General features: G+C 45.5%; 1 protein-coding gene across 1 annotated transcript in view; it reads left to right on the top strand.

Annotated features, from left to right (window-relative positions):
* Positions 1-22650, top strand: part of LOC127571913 (interleukin-1 receptor accessory protein-like) — a 58613-nt gene that overhangs the window by 16394 nt on the left and 19569 nt on the right. The window contains 6 exon segments of the mRNA XM_052018660.1: positions 3022-3098; positions 11713-11949; positions 11952-11976; positions 14818-14927; positions 17270-17365; positions 20623-20694. Coding sequence (XP_051874620.1) covers positions 3022-3098; positions 11713-11949; positions 11952-11976; positions 14818-14927; positions 17270-17365; positions 20623-20694 — 617 coding nt within the window.

The following is a 22650-nucleotide window of genomic DNA, read 5'->3' as shown; positions in this document are numbered from 1 at the left end:
ATGAGGTGGGCCATAACGTCTGTTTCTGTGATATACGTTTCTGTGCTTCTCTTAGTTCCTCCAACTCCATTGCATCTGCTATGAGGGAGAGACTTTCCACACAGGTGCCCCTGAGATGTTTTCCTTCGGTAATGTGGTTTTTACAGATGGAAATTTGCTGTGTTTCCCTCCCTGTGCCTACATGTGACTTCGATCCCATATAAGTACAGATTTGCCCTCTGATGTGCAGTAGAGTAACCAGGACCTTGTCAGAACTGCCTATACTGTAACCCTGAACACAGCCCTCATTGCGGCTGAGTTATGTCTAGATCCCAGTCAGATTTAATCAAGCAAGCTCCTAATTTAAGACCAGTCTTATCGATCCACTGGTTCAGTCAAAACGTTGCAACTGGCTTGTCCAACTTAATGTACAAAGATATTCATCAGTGCAGTTGAGTTGAAGGTCATGTCTCTGTCTGATCCTTGCCCCGATCAACTACGTCTCCTGTGAGGCACTGAAAGCCCCTCCTGCTCTCTCCCATCTCTGAGGGACCAGTGTGAGGAAAGACTGACCACAGTGTCAGACTATGTCAGACGACAGTGCTATCCTCAAGGACAAATAGACAACCTTGCAAACACTCATGGCACCATAGAAAGCATCCTATCCGGATGCATCACGGCTTGGTACGGCAACTGCTTTGCCCGGGACTGCAAGAAACTGCAGAGAGTTGTGGACACAGCCCAGAGCATCACGGACACCAGCCTCCCCTCCTTGGACTCTTGTCTTTACCTCTTGCTGTCTTGCTGAAGCAGCCAGCATAATCAAAGACCCCACCCACCCGGGTCATTCTCTCTTCTCTCCTCTTCCATCGGGTAGAAGATACAGGTGCCAGAGGGCACGTACCACCAGACTTAAGGACAGCTTCTACCCCACTGTGATAAGACTATTGAATGGTTCCCTTATACGATGAGATGGACTCTGACCTCACGATCTACCTTGTTGTGACCTCGCACCTTATTGCACTGCACTTTCTCTGTAGCCGTGACACTTTGTACTGTTACTGTTTTCTGTGCTACCTCAATGCACTCAGTGCACTCTGTACTAACCCAATTTAACTGCACTGTGTAATGAATTGATCTGTACAAACGGTATGCAAGACAAGTTTTTCACTGTACCTCGGTACAAGTGACAATAATAAACCAATACCAATACCAATACCACTCAGTAAGTTAGGCAGCATCAGTGGAGAGAGGACGAGTTTATCAATCGTTTATGGGACGTTGGTGTCAAGGGCGGTCAGATTTTCTTTTCATAGAGTCACACAGCACAGAAACAGGCCCTTCTGCCCACCATGTCCATGCTGACCTTTTTGCCCATCTACACTACTTAAAAGCAACACACAAAGGTGCTGGAGGAACTCAGCAGGTCGGGCAGCATCTGTGGAGGGAAATGGACAGTCGACGTTTCATCTGGAAGGGTCTTGACCCAAATGTTAGCTGTCCGTTTCCCTCCACAGATACTGCCTGACCTGCTGAGTTCCTCCAGAGCTTTGTGTGTTGCTGCATACTCCAGAAGCTGCAGTTTCTTATGTCCACACTAATTAAAAGACACTTTGACAAAAGACTGTAAATGGTTAGGAAACGTTTAGGGGGACACAGGCCAAAATCTTGCAAATGGGACTAGCTTAGATGGGCATCTTGGTCGGCATGGACGAGTTGGGCTGAAGGGCCTGTTTCAGTGCTGTATTGCTCTCTCACTATGACTAATCCAATTTGCCTGCATTAGGTCTGTATCCTTCTATGCCTTGCCTATTTCAGTGTCTGTCTAAATGTGCCTTAAGCATAGAGGTTGTATCTGAATCCCCCACCTCCTCTGGCAGCGTGTTCCAGATATCAAACACTCTGTGTTTAAAAAAAACTTACCCCTCAGATCGCCTTTAAAACTCCTTCCTCTTACCTTAAATCTCTGCCCTCTCGTTTTTGATACCAGATCTGCTGGATGGTTTTCGCACTTTTTGTTCAATTTTTATATAAAATTCTGACTACCTACCCAATCCTTGCCTCATTATAATCTTATATACGTCTGTCATGAACATTTTAAACGTATTTTATGCAGAACATTCAAGTCAACATTTTCTTCAAAGGTCATGTTAATTCCATTATTCCTTGAACTGTTTGCTCAAGCGTTGGGAATTAATTCCATTACATACAACCCTTGAGCAAACAGTTAAAGGAAAGGATTCCAGCTCCTCAGTGTCAAGATGCCCTTGAACTTGTGGGGCCATGGTTCCTTACAGTGGCTGCCCCTAGCTTCAGAGAGTCTCATCATTAGGGGTTTACCTGCAGGTTGCAGGGTTAATGAAGACACAAAAGATGCTGGAATCTGAAGCAATACACAAGATACTGGGGGAACTCAGCTGGTCAGGCAGCATCTGTGGAGGGAGATGGACAGTCGACATTTCGGGTCGAGACTCTTTATCTGGGCTGAAAGATAGAGGGGAGGGAGCCGGTGTAAAAAAGAGTGGAGCAAGAGCTGGCAGGTGATAGGTGGATCCAGGTGAGGAGGGGTGATAGACAGATGGGGGAGGGATCAGAGGCTGGGAGGTGATAGGTGGAGGTGACAACGGGCTGCAGATGGTGGAAACTGATAGGTGGAGCCTGGAACCAAGTGAGGGAGGGCAGGTGGGAAGAGTGGGGGAGGGGACCCAGTGGGAGGGGTGTGTGGGTGACGGAGACGAAGAGTGGATGGAGGTGGGGAAACAGACAGGGTGATGGGGACTGGGGATCTTTCAGTCCAGATGATGTGTCCCAACCCGAAACGTCGACTGTCCATCTCCCTCCACAGACGCTGCCTGACCCGCTGAGTTCCTCCAGCTGAGAATCTGTTTCCTGAAATTCTTACTCTACAGTACTTTACAGCGTTGGAGAGTCTGTGTGAAGGAGTAGTGTTCTCTGCCTGTGATTTAAAGTCTCTCACCCTCAGCTTCAAGTCTCTCCTGTGTCCTTTAATGAAATATTAATGCTGTTTTTGCCTTGTATCAGGATGCCTCGTGCCCTCTCGATCTTTGTCCTGGGGCTATTGGTCGGTCTTGACGCGAGTGAGATCCACAGTGAATCTGGTGAGTGGGCCTCTGTGATTGCTTGACTCGAGTGCTGTCAGAGTGTGCCCTTCCTTCTGGACAACATTGCCACCAAATCGTACAGAGGCCATTCAGCACATCCGGTTTAAGACAAGCCTTTGAACTGCTGCCCAGTGAGCATTCTGCAGATCTCTCCTTCGCATTTATCCACTTGCCACCTCAGTGAAAGGGCACCCCTTCCTCAACCCCCAACCCAGATCCTGAAGCTCTCTCTCGGTGCCCAAGTTCTTGAAGTAGGACTCGATCGAAATCTCTGAGTCTGTTCAATCTTTAAGTATTGTTTTCCCATTAGACCAAAGCCAAGACGTTAATTAACCTTCCCTCTTACTTTGTGGCTCCCTGTTTCCTCTGCATTTATTGGCTGCACATTTTGATGGTTATTTCTTTTGACATGCTTGTACATGGTTACTTGTGGGTAGTTCAAAGTTTACATGGAGTTACCCCATCAAGAATGTTTACAACCTTGAAATAGAAAGCCTCACACTGATATGGTGCATTTAGCAATCTCTGGGTCTCTCCGATTTAATTTAACTGTGACACTCAACATTTTAGGAACAGCTTCTTCCCTTTGCCATCAGATTTCTGAACGGTCCATGAACACTACTTCGTTATTCCTCCTCTTTTGCACTATTTATTTATTTTTGTAACTTATAGTGATTTTTTATGTCTTGCACTGCACTGCTGCTGCAAAACAACAAATTTCATGACATATGTCAGTGATAATAAACCTGATTCTGATTCACTTGGAGGCCACAGAGAATTAACCATCCAATTGATGTCCTTTTTATATGGCCCCTAATGTGCTGACTGGTGCAGTGAGTACCTCATTGCCCTTGGCCAAGCGAATTTCATGCTGAGATATTTTTTGCTTCATAGAATTATACAGTGTGGAAACAGGCCCTTCGGCCCAACTCATCCATTCCGACCAAGATTCCTGTCTAAGCTTTTCTTTCTTTTTCAATCTTTTTATTAGTTTTCAAATTAATAAAGATGGGTATGTAGCATCAATATTTATACATGTAATACAAAGAGATCAGGAAAACAATCATAGCATATAATCTTAAAGAACAATAAAATATAAAACAATCTATAGATTCAACAATCTCGTAGTAAATGAATATAATATAAAAGAAAGGAAAGAAAAAGATTTATTATATAAATTTAAAAGAAAACCCAAATCAATAAAAAAATTATAAACAATATAAACAAAACAAAAAAAAACTCTTTAAAAGAAAAGCAAACAACAAAAAAAAGAAAAAAAAACTGGGCTAAAATTTCTCAGTAGAAACAGAGCAATATTATGTCGTCAAGTCCATTCCTCCAAGTTGGAAGATTACTGAAAGGGGATCTACATCATGTGAAATATTGAATAAATGGACTCCAAATATCTTCAAATTTAAGCGAAGGATCAACAGTACCACTCCTAATTTTTTCCAAGTTTAAACATGATATAGTTTGAGAAAACCATTGAAAAGTAGTAGGGGGCATTGGATCTTTCCATTTAAACAAAATGGATCGTTTGGCCATTAATGTAACAAAAGCAATCATATGGTTAGCGGAAGGAGATAAATGGCCAGACTCTATCCTTGGTAATCCAAAAATTGCAGTGATAGGATGAGGTTGTAAGTCAATCTTCAATAGGTTGAAATAATGTTAAAAATGTCTTTTCAATATTTTTCCAGAAGAGGACAGGACCAAAACATATGTGTCAAAGAAGCCACATTCGATTTACATCTATCACATATAGGATTTATATGGTTATAGAAACGAGCTAGCTTATCTTTGGACATATGGGTCCTGTGGACTACCTTAAACTGTATCAACGAGTGTCTGGCACACATTGAAGATGTATTAGCTAAATGAAGAATTTTCTTCCAAGTCTCTATAGGTGGAGATGTCCGGAGTTCTCTTTCCCATTCGTTCTTAATTTTGTCTAATGATTCGAGACGTATTTTCATAATTAAATCATAAATTATTGCTATCAAGCCCTTCTGATAAGGATTAAGACCTAAAATTTTTTCCGTAGTTTCAATTTTATGTGTCGGAAAAGAGGGTATTGTAGTTTTTAAAAATTTCTAATCTGCAAATATTGAAAAAAGTGTGATCTAGGCAAATTATATTTATTAGACAATTGTTCAAAAGATGAAAAACAGTTATCAATGAATAGATCCCGGAAACATACTGTTCCCTTCCTTTTCCGTATGGAAAAAGCTGAGTCAACTCTGGATGGATGAAAGAAAAAATTAGATTGAATGGGACTTGACAAATTAAATTTATTCAATCCAAAAAATTTACGAAATTGAAACCATATTCGTATTGTATGTTTAACAGTTGGGTTAGTCGTATGTTTACTTAACTTGGTAAGTGCAAAAGGGAGAGAAGCTCCTAAAATAGAAACTACTGAAAAGTCAGGAACTGATTGGTGCTCAAGGCATACCCATTTAGGGCATTGAATTACATCAGAATCTTGTATCCAAAAAAGTAAATATCTAATATTAATTGCCCAATAGTATAATCTAAAGTTAGGCAAGGCCAAACCACCATCCTTTTTTAATTTTTGTAAATATTTCCCATCTAAGCTTTTAACCATGTTTTGATCATGTTGGCTGATATCCCTCTAAACCTTTTCTATCCATGTACCTGTCCAAATGTCTCTTGACTGTTGTAATTGTACATTCCCCAACCACTTCCTCTGGCAGCTCGTTCTGTATACTGACCACCCACTGTGAGAAAAAAATTGCTCCTCAGGTTCCTGTTAAATCTCTCCCCACTCACCTTAAACCAAGCCCTCTAGTTCTTGATTCCCCTACCCTGGGGAAAAGACTGTGCGCATTCACCATATCTGTGCCCCTCGTGATTTTATACACCTCTATAATGTCACCCCCTTAAGTCTCCTACGCTCCAAGGAACATAGTCCCAGCTTGCCCAACCTCTCCCTGTAACCTAGGCATGTGAGTCCTGGCAATATTCATGTAAACTTTCTTTGCACTCTTTCGAGAATGTTGCCAGGATTCAACTTCATTCCAGCTTCTCTCTCCAGAAGAGAGAAAGCTGATGGAACTCTAAAATTGATGGTGTGATAGTGTCAGACAAAGTGATGCGTGGAACTGCAGTGATATGCTGCAGCTGGATAAATGTGTGAGGAAGAAAGGACTGAAAGGGAGTTCAGGGAATCAAGGGGAATTTAGGCTAATTGAAGCCAATAGCATTGACGTAGAAGGTCAGCTCGAAGGACCCAGTGCCCTTCTGATACAGTGATGGGAAGAGGTGCAGATGGAGATGAAGAGAGAGTTGATGGCTTGTGAGAAAATTGTGTTCAGTTCTGGTTGCTATACTGTAGGCAGGATGTGATTAAGCTAGAGACGGTCCAGGAAAGATTCACGAGGATGTTGCCGGGACTGGAGAGCTTGAGTTACGAGGAGAGACTGGGACTGTTTTCCCTGGAGTGAAGGAGGCTGAGGGGTGATCATGAAATCATGAGGGGCATAGATAGGGGAGATAGTCACGGTTTTTTTCCCGGGGTAGAGGAGTTGAAAACTAGAGGGTAGAGGTTTAAGGTGAGAGAGGAAAGATTTAAAAGGGACCTTTTGCACACAAAGGGTGTTGGGGATATGGAACGAGCTGCCAGAGGAAGTGGTAGACGCGGGTACAATTACAATGTTTAAAAGACATTTGGACAGGTACATGGATAGGAAAGGTTTATAGGGATGTGGGCTGAATGCAGACAAATTGGACTAGCTCAGGTCAGCATGGACGAGTTGGGCCGAAGAGCCTGTGGTTATAACGCTATGTGTTACAAGGGTACAGGGAAATAAGGAGAGGGGTAATAGGACCAATGGGACTGCTCCTCTGGGAGCTGGCATGGACCCAATGGGTTGAATGGCCTAGTGTGTCATTTATAAGATGTCAGCAGAAGATTTGCTACATTACAGCAATGGCTTGTGCTGTGGAAGATCCCTTCTTGTCTACCTATAAATATTTCATGATGCATATTCACCAGCTTGAGACCTTTAACATCCTTTTACAGGAATGTAAAACACAAAGACGCCCTGCTCAACATAAAATCAATAAACTGCATCGGATAAAAATTGCTGATCGTATATAAGTACCTCAGACTACTTAAATTCCAAGCATTGCTTTAAATGTTAACCAAACTGTAAAGCAAAACACAGTTTAAATGCTCTTGATAAGGGCGGTGAAGTTGTCACTGATACCTCAATATTCCTGGGCAATAAAATTCCTAATCAATTTGCAATTAATTTGTCAAGGAGTGGGGAAGAGGTCCTGTGGTTCACTGAGGCTTTTACTCTGCATTTTTGTGGTCGGCATTGTGACAAATACACCCTGTTTACAATGTTATCTGTGGGTAATGTTGCTGCTGAGTTATCAGAACAGCAGTTTCTATCAATTGCCTCACTTTTCTTTCTTTAATAATTTGTAAATTATTAGAATTTGTTTCTTTTAGAAGATGCTGTGATGAGTGTGGTACTGCACTAGCCTGGATTAAAAGGCTTCTAGACTTCTAAGTCTAAGTAAAAGGTAGGCAGCTAATACAGCTGCTACCTCACAGTGCCGGGGACCTGACCTCAGGTGCTGTCTGCGTGAGTTTGCACGTTCTCCCCATGACCTTGCGCTTCTCCCCGAGTGCTCCGGTTTCCTCCCACATCCCAAGGACGTGCGGGTTGGTAGGTCAATTGCTTCTCGTGTGAGTGTCAGAATCTGGGGAGGAAAGGTTTGGGGCATGAACATTGGATTGGTATAAATGGGAGCTTGATGGTATGGATGAACTCGGTGGGCTGAAGGAATTGGAATTGGAACTGGTTTATTATTGTCACTTGTACCGAGGTACAGTGAAAAACTTGTCCTGCATTCCATTTGTACAGATCAATTCCTTACACAGTGCATTGAAGTAGTACAAGGGAAAACAATAACTGAATGCAGAGTAAAGTGTCACAGTTACAGAGAAAATACAGTGCAGTTAGACAATAAGGTGCAAGGTCATAATGAGGTAGATTGTGAGGTCAAGAGTCCATATCATACTAGGGGATCGTTCAATAGTCTTATAACAGCGGGATAGAAGCTGTCCTTGAGCATGGTGGTACGTGCTTTCAGGATTTTGTATCTTCTGCCTGATGTGAGGAGGGAGAAGAGAGAATATCCGGGGTGGGAAGGGTCTTTGATTATGTTGGCTGCTTTACTGAGGCAGCGAGAAGTGTAGACGAGAGTCCATGGAGGGGAGGCTGGTTTCCGTGATGTGCTGAGCTGTGTCCACAACTCTCTGCAGTTTCTTGCGATCCAGGCAGAGCACTTTGCCGTACAAGGGCATGTTTCTATGCTGCTTCTCCTCTATGACTCTAATACTTTGGAGATGTGTTCTGATCCTATCTGGGGAGATTTAATTATTAGTTAGAGCAAGGATCAACATCCATGCTGACAGTGCTACTCCTATTTTCTGTGTTTTGCCCCATATCCCTCTATACCTTTCCTCTCCATGTACCTGTATGAGTGTCTTGCAAATGTTGTTAATGTACCTGCCTCAACCACTTCCCCTGGCAGCTCGTTCCACAAAAATCCATCTGGTTCACTGCAGTCCTTCAGATGAACAGATGATGCCATCCCTCCTGGGTCCAGTCCACACATGACTCCAGACCCATCAATGTGGACGATTCTTACCTCCTCCCTGCAGTGGCTCAGCAAGGTGCTGAGTTGGATCAGATTGTTCCGTGAAAGCACAGGGTGAGATGTCCTGGGGGTCACCAGTGAGTGGAAACTGGAGTGACCCAGCCACATAAATGCTGCGGCTACAACAACAGGCCAGGTGCTGAGCATCCTGCGGTGAGTGACTCACCTCCTGACACCCAAGGCGATTCGACCATCTACAAGGCACAAGTCACACTTGCTTGGGTGAGTGTGGCTCCTACATCTCTCAAGAACCTCAGCTTCATCCAGGACACAGCAGCCCGCTCCCTGTCCTGAAATACACATTCCCTGAACCACTGGTGCTTAGTGGCTGCGGGAAGTTCCATCTGCTAAATGCGCTGCCGTTACTCACCCGTGCTACTCCGACAGCGCTTCCCAAACCTGGGCATCTCTCCGCAAGAAAGGACAAGGGCTTCAGGCATATGGAAACACCACCAGCTGCTGATTCCCCTTCAAGTCCTACACTATCTTGGCTGGGAAAATATATCATTGTTACTTCATTGTACAAATGTATTGCAGCTATTCACTTGGCTACACTGACACCATCTCCCAAGCCTGTAACCTCTACTGTAAAAAGGACAATACAAGAGAGCACCACCACCTGCAGTCTCCCCCAAAGTTGCACATCACCCTGGCTTGGAAATATATTGCTGGAGCTGGACCCTGGATCTCCTTGCTCAGTAGCACTGCAGGAGCTCCTTCACCAGGAGGACGGCAGTGACTCAGGAAGACACCTAACCTCCGCCTCAAGTCATGATTAGGGATGGACAATAACTGCTGACCTTGCTGGCAAAGCCCACATCCCAGAACGGAATAAAACCATTTCATCTGGAATCCATTGATTGTGTAGATAGTTGCGTATAACCGATGAAGGTGTGACCGCAAGAAACTGCAGAGAGTTGTGGACACAGCTCAGCACATCACAGAAACCAGCCCTCCCCTCATGGACTCTGTCTACACTTCTTGCTGCCTCGGTAAAGCAGCCCAACATAATCAAAGCCCCCACCCTCCCCAGACATTCTCTCTTCTCCCCCTCTCCCATCAGGCAGAAGATACAAAAGTCTGAAAGCACGTACCACCAGGCTCAAGGACAGCTTCTATCCCGCTGTTATAAGACTATTGAACGGTTCCCTGGATGGACTTTTGACCTCACAATCTACCTCGTTATGACCTTGCACCTTATCGTCTGCCTGCACTGCACTTTCTCTGTAACTGTAACACTTATTCTGCATTCTGTTATTGTTTTCCCTTGTACTACCTCAATGCACTGATGTGATGAAATGATCTGTATGGATGGCATGCAAACAAAGTTTTTTCCTGTACCTGGTACATGTGACAATAATAAACCGATTTACCTCCCCTGCTAGTGTCCCACAGAAACATCACTCTCTATGTAACTCTACAAGTTGGCTTCTGAGATCATGAATCAGTTTCAATGAGCGATCAGATGGTGTTTTCTTTTCTCCTGTCTGCCTTTCCCAGGTTAAACCAGGAGAATGACCATTTCTGTCTCATTTCTAACCCTGAGCTGAGCTCCTGACACATACCCTCACATATAGGCAGGCACGGTAGTGTAGCGGTTAGCGTAACACTATTACAGCGCCAGCGACACGGGTTCAATTCCGGCCTCTATACGTAAGGAGTTTGTACGTTCTCCCCGTGTCTGCGTGGGTTTCCTCCGGGTGCTCCGGTTTCCTCCCACATTCCAAAGACATACGGGTTAGGAAGTTGTGGGCGTGCTGTGTTGGTGCCAGAAGCGTGGCGACACTTGTGGCTGCCCCCAGAACACTCTACGCAAAAGATGCATTTCACTGTGTGTTTCGACGTACATGTGACTAATAAACAAGAATTGATTGATTGATTGATTGATTGGCACCTCCATTGCCAAGCCCCCCAGTTTCTAATTCCTATCTGCCCCCACTGCTACCTCCGCTGCTGAAGCCCTCATCCATTCCTTTTGTCACAGCAGAATCACTCAACACCTCCCTCTCCAGCACCCTCCAGTCCTGACACATCAATTCTGCTTCCACTCTCCCAACTCTGTGCAAGACTTCCCCATCCCAACTTAATCAGCCTTCCTGACCCCTCAATTTACTGCTTCGGCTCCCAGTGTTTAATTCCATCAATGATCTCATCTTCCAACACCTGAATCTTCCTGTTCTGTCTTCAATGCTTCCCCCTCCCACCCACTTCCCCTACCCTGACCTTCCACTGTAAATCTTTCCATTCCTTTCACTGAGGACCTGTCCACCCTCTCCTCAGACCCCAGCTCGTTGACCACCATCCCTGCTCCTCATGCTGCCTTTTTGAAGAGTCTTGAGATGGTGCCCCTTGTTAGAACATAGAACAGTACAGCACAGAACAGGGCCTTCAGCCCACAATGTTGTGCCGACATAGGTAATCCCTCCGACCTACAGAATGCCCATATTCCCTCCATTTTCCTCTCATTCATATGCCCCTCAAAAGCCCCCAATGAATTTGCCTCCCCCACCCTATCAGGCAACGCATTCCAGGCATCCGCCACTTTCTGAGTAAGAAAACATAGTCCTCACGTCTGTTCTGAACCTACCCCCCCTCACCTTAAATGCATGCCCTCTGGTATTGGATCACTCAATAATGGGAAAAAGATATTGCTTGTCCACCCTATCTATGTCCCTCAGAATTTTATACACATCCAACAGATCCCCCCTCAGCCTCCGCCGCTCCAGAGAAAAGAACCCAATTTTGTCCAGCCTCTCCTGATGACAATCCAGGCAGCATCCTAGTAAACCACCTCTGCACCGTCTCTAAAGCCTCGACATCCTTCCTATGGTGTTGTATCATTGCAGAGGCTGTCTTCTGCCTGTTGTGTCTTTACCTGTTCTACAGTCTCCCTCTGTGTGTGCTGTTTCAGGAGGATGTGTGGACTGGGGTGTAGACAGCAGCAGCATAGTGAAAGGCCACGACGGGGAGCCGGTGAGGGTGAGCTGCCCTCTCAAGTCAAACGACAGTCTGGCCCACAAGTCAGGCCTGATGCTGTCGTGGTACAAAACCAGACGGGGCAAAGAAGAGCTGATAGACTTTCACCAGGCAGAGGAACGGGTGTCAAAAGAGGAGTGGGGGCTGTGGTTCTGGCCAGCGTATGCCAACGATTCGGGGACTACACTTGCATGTTGAGGTATGGATGTTCTGTGATTTTGAAGGTTAATTCATTTAGATTCCTGGACTGATTTTCTGTGGGGACCTGAGAACTGGAATAGGTTGGAATCTCACGCTTGTTCGGCCCACTGTACATCTGCTGCCTCTTTTGGACGAGCTGTCTAATTAGTCCTATCCCCTTGGCAGGCACAGTAGTGTAACGGTTAGTGTAACGCTATTACAGCGCCAGCGACCCAGGTTCAATTCTGGCCACTGTCTGTAAGGAGTTTGTACGTTCTCCCCATGTCTGCGTGGGTTTCCTCCGGGTGCTCCGGTTTTCCTCCCACATTCCAAAGATGTAGGGGTTAAGAAGTTGTGGGCATGCTGTGGTTGGCACCAGAAGCGTGGCAACACTTGTGGGCTGCCCCCAGAATGCTCTACGCAAAAAGACGATTTCACCGTGTGTTTCAATGTACACGTGACTAATAAAGAAATCTTATCTTCTGTACAATACCTGTACATGTTCTTCCTCTTCAAGTGTTGCTGTTGTATCTTCAATGCTCTCCCTCCAACCCCACTCTCTCTGTCCCGATCTTCCACTGTAAATCTTTCCATTCCTTTCACTGAGGACCTGTCCAGCTCATCGACCATCATTTCAGTTCAGTTCCTATTGGAAGTTCCTATTGAATTGCCTTCCATCGCCTTTCCGATTATGTCAACTTAACAACAAGTTCTCAACAATTCTGATTCCTTTATTATTTCTCAAGCACACGACCTTTAATCCTGATCTCTGTCACCAAAAACTATTCCCCGGGTTAGTTACCAGACTAGTTATCTGGGGACCTGAACAACAATTCAGTGAGCAGGGTTCAAATCCAATGACAGAAGTTGTAGAGCTTGGGATGAGAGAGCAGGAAAGGCTAGACAGTTTGGGTATGTGTTCCTGGAGTTTAGAAGAATAGTGGTGACCTTATTCAAACATAAAGTCATAGAGTTATACAGCACGGAAACAGGCCCTTTGGCCCAACTGGTCCATGCCGACCAAGATGCCCCATCCAAGCTAGTCCCATTTGCTAGCATTTAGCCCATCACCTTCTAAACCTTTCCAAGCCATGGACCCGTCCAACTCTCTTTTGAAAGTTGTTATTGTACCTGCCTCAACCACTTTCTCTGGCAGCTCGTTCCACATAGATACCACACTTTGTGTCAAACAAGTTGTCCTTAAATCAAGATCCTCTTAATTTTTTCCCCTCTCACCTCAAACCTATGCCCTCTAGTTCTTGCCCTCATGATTTTATACACCACTATAAGGTCACCCCTCAGTCTCCTACGCTCTGAGGAATAAAGTCCTAGCCTGCCCAACCTCTCTCTATAGCTCATTCCCTAAAACATATAAAAGAGTTTGGTAGGGGAGATGTTGGGATGTTTCCCTCACAGGAGATTCCTGAACAAGGGGACGTAGTTACAAAATAAGGGGCCAGTTATTTCAAAATGTGTTAGAAATTTCTTCTCTCAGAGGCCGGTGAATCTCTGGATCTCTCTGTTCCTGAGGGTGGTGGGGGTGGAATCATTAGACATATATAAGGTGCATAGATAGGTAGACAAATATTTGAAATTTTGGAATTGAGGGCTATGGGGAACTGGCACAGAAGAGGAGTTGAGGCCAGCGTAGATCAACCACGATCATATTGAAGGGCGGGGCAGGATTAAGGGGCTGAGTGGCCTACCTCTGCTCTTATTTTCTTCTGTTCTTGTGTTCTAATCATTTGAAATGATAAATCAACTGCCAAATTCTGTAAAAATAAAATCTGGTTCTTGACTGTCCTAAAGAGAGGGAACTCTGCCATACCTAGTCAATTTGGTCCATGTGTGACTCCAGTCCCAATAATATGACTGACTCTCAAATGGCTCAGCAAGCCATAGTTCAAGGACAATGCTGGCATATGTACCACCAGGTTCAAGGACAGCTTGTATCCGGCTGTTATAAGACTATTGATTGGTCCCCTTGTATGATAAGATGGACTCTTAACCTCACAATCAACCTTGTCATGGCCTTGCACCTTATTGTCTGCCTGCACTGCACTTTTTCTGTAACTTTAACACTTTATTCTGCATTCTGTTATTGCTTTTCCCTTGTACTACCTCAATGTACTGATGTTGTGAAATGATTTGTATGGATGGCATGCAAAACAAAGTTTTTCACTGTACCTCGGTACATGTGACAATGATAAACCAATTTACCCGAGTCCCGAATAATTGAATAAATAAAGAACAATATCTCCCACTCTCTCTATCTTATGTGTGAGCCCAGGGAATTTAATCCCTCACTTTTATTTCTCTTGAGAGATTGTAACCCTGAAGTGAAAATTAAAAAAGAGCTGTGAATGCTAAAAATCTGGAATAAAAACTGAAAATATGACGTAAAATATAAAATTGCTGGAAATACTCAGCAGGTCAGGCAGCATCTATGGAAAGAGAAACAATCCAAGTTTCAGGTCAAAGACTATTTGAAAGGTCTTGGACCTAAAACATTATCCCCTGTTTCTCTCTCCACAGTTACCGAGTAACTTGCTGAAAGTTTAGTCTGAATACTTGCCCTTTTCCAAATCTTCTAGTAGAGTCAAAGGAAATCTTCCCTGATCGTTATCTCCTAGAGCGGGGCTTGAACCTGTAACTCCATGCAGGAGGGGGCTACTGACTCAGTCAGGTAGCTCTGTTCCTGGAAGATGAAAGCTGGCTGAATGATGTGTATTTGGGACCCTGGTCAACATTGGAGGGAGGGATGTTGTCGAAACTCATTTAGAAACACGTATGTGTTGGGAGAGAAAGTCCTGAATTAACGTTATCTTCTGCGTCTTCTTCCCTGTATCTCCCATCCCAGAAATGCCTCGGGTTGTGTCAAGGTGTCAGTATCGCTCCTCGTTATCCAGAAGGGACCCGACAAATGTCCCAGCAGCCACGAAATGGTCTATCCTGTCGAGCTTTACATTGGTGATATAAGCTACCAAGCATGTCCAGACACTAGCGACTTCTTCACTGCATTGGTCAACTCATCGATTGCCTGGTATTGGGTATGAACAATCGGGAGTGTTTAATTCAAAACCCTTCCTGTGTAGAACTTGGGATGAATGAGCGATGACTGGGTTACGATTAGTGTGATCACACTGTCAGGTTACAGGGACTGACGTGAGGAGAGATCTCTTCACTCAGAAGGTGAATCTGTAAAATTCTCTTCCACAAAATGCTGAGGAGGCCAAATCACTGAGTGTTTTTAACCCAGGTAAAGATCGGGCTTCATTGGCACAGATGTCCTTAAGTCAATTTTGCCCTAAGTCAGAAGATACACAAAAATCACTTGACATTGTAACCATACCTCCATGTAATGAATGTATCAAAAACACATAAGATTTATAAGAAAGGACAATTACTAAAAGTGGAGAGAGAGATGAAGTTAGTTCTGCTATTCATAGGAACGAACGTGTGCACATACGTCAGACTTTTGAATTTAATAATGTTGTGGGAGCTCGTTTGTATGCAGGGATGTCCATAAGTCAGGCATCTGTAACCTGGGTACAACCTGTAAGTGCAAAAGATATCAAAGGGTATAGAGAGGGAATGCAGAGGTGGTCTTGAGGTGAATGAATAGCCATGATCATTTGGAATGATGGGGCAGGCTTGAAGGGCTGAATGTAAGGTGTTGCACTTTGGGAGATCAAACGTAAAGGGACAGTAGACAGTTAATGGCAGGATGCTTAGAAGCACTGATGCACAGAGGGACCTTGGGGTCCAAGTCCATAGCACCCTGAAAGTGGCTGCACAGGTTGATAGGACAGTAAAGTAGGTATACAGTGGAGGCAGTGAGTTCAAGAGTCAGGAAGTTATGTTGCAGCTTTATAAAACTCTAGTTAGGCTGCATCTGGAGTATTGCATTCAGTTCTGTTCGCCCCATTATGGGAAGGATGTGGAGGCTTTGGAGAGGGTGCAGAAGAGGTTCACCAGGATGCTGCCTGGATTAGAGGGCATGAGCTAGAAGGAGAGGCTGGACAAACTTGGGTTGTTTTCTCCGGAGGGGTGGAAGCTGAGGGGAGACCTGACAGAAGTCTACACGATTATGAGAGGCATAGACAGAATAGACAGCCGGTATCTTTTTCCCAGGGTCGAAATGTCTAATACCAGAGGGCATGCACTTAAGATGAGAGGGGGAAAGTTCAAAGGAGATGTGCGGGGCAGGTATTTTACATAGAGAGTGGAATGTGCTACCAGGGGTGGTGGTGGAGCCGAATACGACAGAGGCTTTTAAGAGACTTAGATAGGCACATGAATATGCAGAGAATGGAGGGATTAGGCATTTAATTTCTAGTTTAATTAGTTCGGCACAACACTGTGGGCTGAAGGGCCTGTGCTGTACTGTTCTATGTTCTACATTGACGGGTAGAGTGATTGGGCTACTGGCAAATGGATCTTAATTTGGGGACGTGTGAGGTCATGCACTTCGGTAAGAGGACTCAAAAGGCAGATTATTATCTAAATGGAGAGGGATGGTGAATAAGAGCATGTGAGTGAAGCTCAGAGGGATCTCAGCGCTCTAGTGCATGACTCACAGAAAGTTAGCAGGCAGGTCCAACAAGTAGTTAAGAAGGTAAACAGCATGTTAGTCTTCATTGCGAAAGGAGTTGGAGTTTAAGAATGGGGAGGTTGCGTTCCAGTTGTACAGGGTGTGGGTGAGTTCACACCTGGAGCGCTGAGCACAGTTATGGTCCTGAATGGAGGCAGGAAGCAGTCCAGAGGATATTCACCAGGCACGTTCCTGGGATGAGAGGTTTGTCCTATCAAGAGAGGCAGGACAGTCTAGGTCTGTATTTCTTGGGATTTAGAAGAACGAGGAGTGACCTTATTCAAACATAGAAGATCCCGAGCAAGTTTGGCAGGGTAGGTGTTGAGATGTTTTCATGTGAGAGAGTCACACACAAGGGGCACACAGCTATAAAGTAAGAGGCCGGTCATTTAACACTGAGGTGCATAGAAATGTCTTCTCTCCGAGAGTGGAGGAGGCCAGATCGTTTGATATATGTAAGGTGGAGATAGATGAATATTTGAAAGATTCAGAGTTGTGGGGAACTGGCACAGAAGAGGGGTTGAGGCCAGTGAAGATCAGCCACGATCATATAGAACGGTGGGGCAGGCTTGAGGGGCCTACTCCTGCTCCTATTGTCTGGTGTTGTCGTGCTGCAAATTGTGATGACCTCTCTCTCCATCACCTAGAAGGGCAGTAGGACTGACCCTTACTCCTTGCTGAGTGAGGTTAATGGACAGTTGAGGTTCAACATCGTCAGGCAGTACCACGAAGGAAAATTTCACCTGCGTCGTGACTGCGACACGAAGAGGGCGGACCTTCAACCTGACAAGGACACTCTGCGTCACCACTGCAGGTAAAAGCGCTTTCCCCTTTACTGCTGTAAAATCCAGTGTCAAAGTCAACTTACTGGGAATTTTCTGAAGGATCCAATGAGGGGGTGCAAACCGACTCACCTATGTGTGCACAGTCCTTCCCAAAGTGTGGGTCTCACCTTTAACTGGGATGCAGACACCCTGCCAAGTTGCCTCAGACACTGGATTGCCCACCAAGCATCCTTAACTTGCAGGTTGAGTCGGTAGTGAGGATGTTAGCATTCATTTTGAGCGGGCTAGGACATAAAAGCAAAGATGTACTGCTGAGGCTTTATAAGGCGTTGGTCAGACCACATTTGGAATATTGTGAGCAATTTTGGGCCCCGTATCTAAGGAAAGATGTGCTGGCCCTGGAGAGGGTCCAGAGGAGGTTCACAAGAATGATCCTAGGAATGAAAGGGTTAACGTATGAGGCGCATTTGATGTCTCTGGGCCTGTACTCAATGGAAGTCAGAAGGATGAGGGGACCTACCAAATACTGGCCTGGCGAGAGTGGACATGGAGAGGACGTATCCATCAGTAGGAGAGTCTAGGATCCGAGGCCACAGCCTCAGAGTAAAGGGACGTCCCTTTAGAACTGAGATGAGGAGGAATCTGTGGAATTCATTGCCACAGAGGGCTGTGGAGGCCAAGTCATTGGGTGTATATAAGGCAGAGATTGATAGGTCCTTGACTGGTCAGGGGGTTGAGGGTTATGGGGAGAAGGCAGGAGAAAGGGGTTGAAAAAAGAATCAGTCATGATCCAATGGCGGAGCAGACTCGATGGGCTGAATGGCCTAATTCTGCTCCTATGTCTTATGGTCTTATGGCTCAGCACCCTTCTGTTCCTTCCTGACACCTCAGTGTAGTGAGCCTCCTCACCCTCACAATACGTCCAATTGGAGGTCAGGAAGACAGGTAAAAGCACGGACTCCTGCTCTCCCTCAACCTGAGATGGAACAGGCGTACCCTGATGAGGTGGTTGGATGGCGGGGTGGTGTTTGGGTTAGGAGCAGGTGGAGGGGAAGGATGTAATGGAGAGGGTGTGTATGGGAAAGAGAGAGTGGGAGTCAGGGGGACAAGAGGGAGAAGGATTGGTGGGAGGGCAGTTAGTGGAGACTGAGGGGAGTGAGTGAGGGAGGGCCATGGAGAGATACAGAGTCATACAGGAACACAGCAGGGATGCCCTTCAGCCTGGGAGTGAACATCACCAACAGCCTGTCCTGGTCGAATCACGTAGATGCCACGGCCAAGAAAGCTCACCAGCGCCTCAGGAGGCTAAAGAAATTCGGTTTGTCCCCTTTGACTCTCACCAATTTTTATCGATGCACCATAGAAAGCATCCTATCTGGATGTATCGGCTTTGTACAGGCAACTGCTCTGCCCAGGACCGCAAGAAGCTGCAGAGAGTTGTGGACACAGCCCAGCGCATCACGGACACCAGCCTCCCTCCTTGGACTCTGTCTTTACCTCTCACTGTCTTGGCGAAGCAGCCAGCATAATCAAAGACTCCACCCACCTGGGTCACCAGACTTATGGACAGCTTCTACCCCACTGTAATAAGATTATTGAACAGTTCCCTTATATGACGAAATGGACTATGGACCTCACGATCTACCTTGTTTGTGACCTTGCACCTTATTGCACTGGACTTTCTCTGTAGCTGTGACACTTTACTCTGTACATGTTATTGTTTTTACCCATACTACCTCAATGCACTCTGTACTAACTCAATGTAACTGCACTGTGTAATGAATTGACCTGTACGATCGGTTTGTAAGACAAGTTTTTTCACTGTACCTCGGTACAAGTGACAATAATAAACCAATACCAATACCAATTCTTGTCCCCCCACAGATGCTGCTCGACCTGCTGAGTTTCCTCCTGTACATTGTTTGTAGCTCCAGATTCCAGTGTCTGCTGTCTCCTGTGTCTCCCTCCTTCCCTCAGACCTGCCCTGTGTATAATTCTCCGGGGAGTATCCACTCCTGCTGCCTCGATAGGGGAAGGTTTGCCTTACACCCTGCTCAACCTCCACCCCAAACTGTGGGTCAGGACATAACCTTGACCCTTTGCTTCACCCTGTGAACTGCGCACTGCTTGCAGCTCTGGACAGCTCTCACTCACATGCACAGTGGATTCTTTATGAAAAGTTGCTGAAGGTTAAATTCCCCAATGCGGGGGCGGAGGGTGAGCAATTTATACCCGGGTGCAATATATATGCTGAGTTTTGCAGTACTTTGATGGACATGGAGTCCCAGTTCGGCTGTACTGCTGAGTAGCCGGCAATTCTACAATGACGCAGATTCCTGAGCTCCGTGCTGTCTGTGTGGAGTTTGCACGGTTTCTCTGTGACCGCGTGGGTTTCCCACCGGTGCTCCGGTTTCCTCCCACATCCCAATGATGTGCAAGTGGTGGGTTAATTGGCTGCTGTAAATCACCACTTGGTGGTATGGAGGTGGCAGAAGAAATCATAGGTGAGTTGATGGCCGTGAGAAAGACAGTAGCAAGTGTACAGGAAAATGAGGAGAATGGGATTGGTGGGATTACACCGCTGGGAGCCAGCATGGATTTAGTCACTGAATAGTCTCCTGTCTTGTAATAGGTCAAAGTCAAGTTTATTGTTATCTGCACAAGTCCATGTGTGCACAGGTGCAATGAAAAACTTACTTGCAGCAGCATCACAGGCACAGAGCATCAGATACACAACATTCACAAGTAAGACATAAACTAAACATAAATTATGTTCAAAAAACGTAAATTAGTGTTGGATCTTAGAGCAGGATAAAATGTCGGCACAAAATTGTGGGCCAAAGGGCCTGTACTTTGCTGTAGTGTTCTATGTTCTAAACATAAATTACACACAATTTTTACAAGAAAACACAATTAGAACAAAAAAAAACAAGGTCAATTTAAGTGCAAAGTGGTCATCATGTTACTAAACTGTAGCAAATAGTTGAAGGGAAGTAGCTGTTCCTGAACCTGGTGGTGTGGGACTTCAGGCTTCTGTACCTCCTGCCCGATGGGAGCTGCGAGAAGAGGGCACGGCCCGGATGGTGGGGATCATTGATGATGGATGTTGCCTTCTTGAGGTAGCACCTCCTGTAGATACTCCCGATGGCGGGGAGGGATGAGCCCGTGATGTGTTGGACAGAGCCCACTACTCCTGCAGCTTCTTACGTTCGTATTGTCATATGTCAGGTCAATGGATCAGTTGCCAAGCTGCTGACTCCTGACTGGTGATTTTCTCTCTCTGCAGCCCGCCAGAATATGCGGAAGCCCCCAGTTCTAATCCAACCAGCCGCTGACCTTCAAGTGGAAGTGGAGGACGGTGAGTTGTTTGCTCTGTTGGATAACTTTCTGGTCTCTGCCACATCTGGAAGGAGATTCAGATAAAATGGCAGTGGGATGCCCGTGAGTTTGACGGGTGTCAAGTTGATTGATACCACCTCTTAGTTGCAAAATTGGGCGAAAAGACATCAGGACTCTTGAACGGAGCTGTCATGCGCTAAAAGATGAACTCTTGATCTCCCAACCTACCTCGTCGTCGCCCTTGCACTTTATTTGTCTACCTGCACTACACTTTCTCTGTAACTGCAATACTGTTGCAGTTAAGGGAGTCCTAGTTCAGGATTCCCTTAAGTTTAACTTGCAGGTTGAGTCGGTCGTAAGGATGTGAAATGCAATGTTCGCATTCATTTTGAGATGACTAGAATGTTAAAGCAAAGATGTACTGCTGAGGCTTTATAAGGCGTTGGTCAGACCGCATTTGAATATTGTGAGCAATTTTGGGCCCCGTATCTAAGGAAGGATGTGCTGGCCCTGGAGAGGGTCCAGAAGAGGTTCACAAGAATGATCCTGGGAATGAAAGGCTTAACCTAGGAGGAGTGTTTGATGGCCCTGGGTCTGTACTCAATGGAGTCCAGAAGGATGAGGGGGGATCTACTACTGCATACTGAAAGGCCTGGATAGAGTGGACGTGGAGAGGATGTTTCCATCAGTGGGAGAGTCTAGGGTCTGAGGGCACAGCCTCAGAATGAAGGGACGTCCCTTTAAAACTGAGATGTGGAGGAATTTCTTCAGCCTGAGGGCGGTGAATCTGTGGAACTGGTTGCCACAGAGGGCTGTGAAGGCCAAGTCATTGGGTGTATTTAAGGTAGAGATTGATAGGTTCTTGATTGGTCAACAGGTTAAGGATTGCGGTTTATGCCTTACAAAAATCCATGCAGTCAACATCCACAGCTCTCTCTTCATCGATCACCTTCGTCACCTCCTCGAAAAACTCCATCAAGTTAGTGAGGCACGACTTGCCCTGCACAAAGGCATGCTGACTGTCCCTAATTAGGCTACTGTTTTCCAAATACTCATAAATCCTATCCCTAAGTATCCTCTCCCATAACTTTCCTACCTTTGAGACTCACCAGTCTATAGTTTCCAGGATTATCCCTATTTCCCTTCTCGAATAATGGAAGAACATTAGCTACTCACCAGTCCTCCAGGACCTCGCCTGTGGCTAGAGAGGACACTAAGATCTTAGTCAAGGCCCCAGCAATCTCATCTCTTGCCTTTCTCAATAACCTGGGTATATCGCATCAGGCCCTGAGGACTTATCCACCTTAATGTTCTTCAAGAGACCCAACACTACCTCCTTCGTTATCTCAAAATGCCCCAGCATATTAGCACGCTCCACACTGATCTTCCCTGTCCTGCACATCCTTCTCCTTAGTAAATACTGAAGCAAGGTACCCATTTAGGACCTCATCCACATCTTTCACCTCCAACTACATGTTCCCTCCTTCATCCTTGAGTGGTCCTACCCTCTCCCTAGTTATCCTCTTGCTCTTGATGTACCTATAGAATGCCTTAGGATTCTCTTTAATCCTACTTGCCAAGGACTTTTCATGGCGCCTCCTGGCTGTCCGAATTCCCTTTGTGAGTTCTTTTCTGGCTTCTTTATAATCCTCAAGTGCTCTGTTGATCTTAGCTTCCTAAACCTTAAATACGCTTCCTTTTTCTTTTTGGACTAAATTCACAACTTTTCTTGTTAGCTTGCCATCCTTGTCCTTCCTTTTTACCAGAACATCCCTGTCCTATACTCTGTGCAGTTGGTTTTTAAACACTCTCCATATGTCAGATGTGGACTTGCCCAAAAACAGCTGTTCCTAACTAATTTTCCCTAGTTCCTGCCTAATGTTCTCGTAAATTGGCCTTGCTCCAATTTAATACTCTAAATTGCCCCTGCTCCAATTTAATACTCTCCCACAAGGTCCATACTTATCCTTATCTA

This window comes from Pristis pectinata, chromosome 6, assembly GCF_009764475.1.
Source record: "Pristis pectinata isolate sPriPec2 chromosome 6, sPriPec2.1.pri, whole genome shotgun sequence".
In the NCBI taxonomy this organism is placed as follows: domain Eukaryota; kingdom Metazoa; phylum Chordata; class Chondrichthyes; order Rhinopristiformes; family Pristidae; genus Pristis; species Pristis pectinata.
The sequence above is the reverse complement of the archived record's forward strand: the minus strand, read 5'-3'. Positions and strand labels throughout refer to the sequence as shown.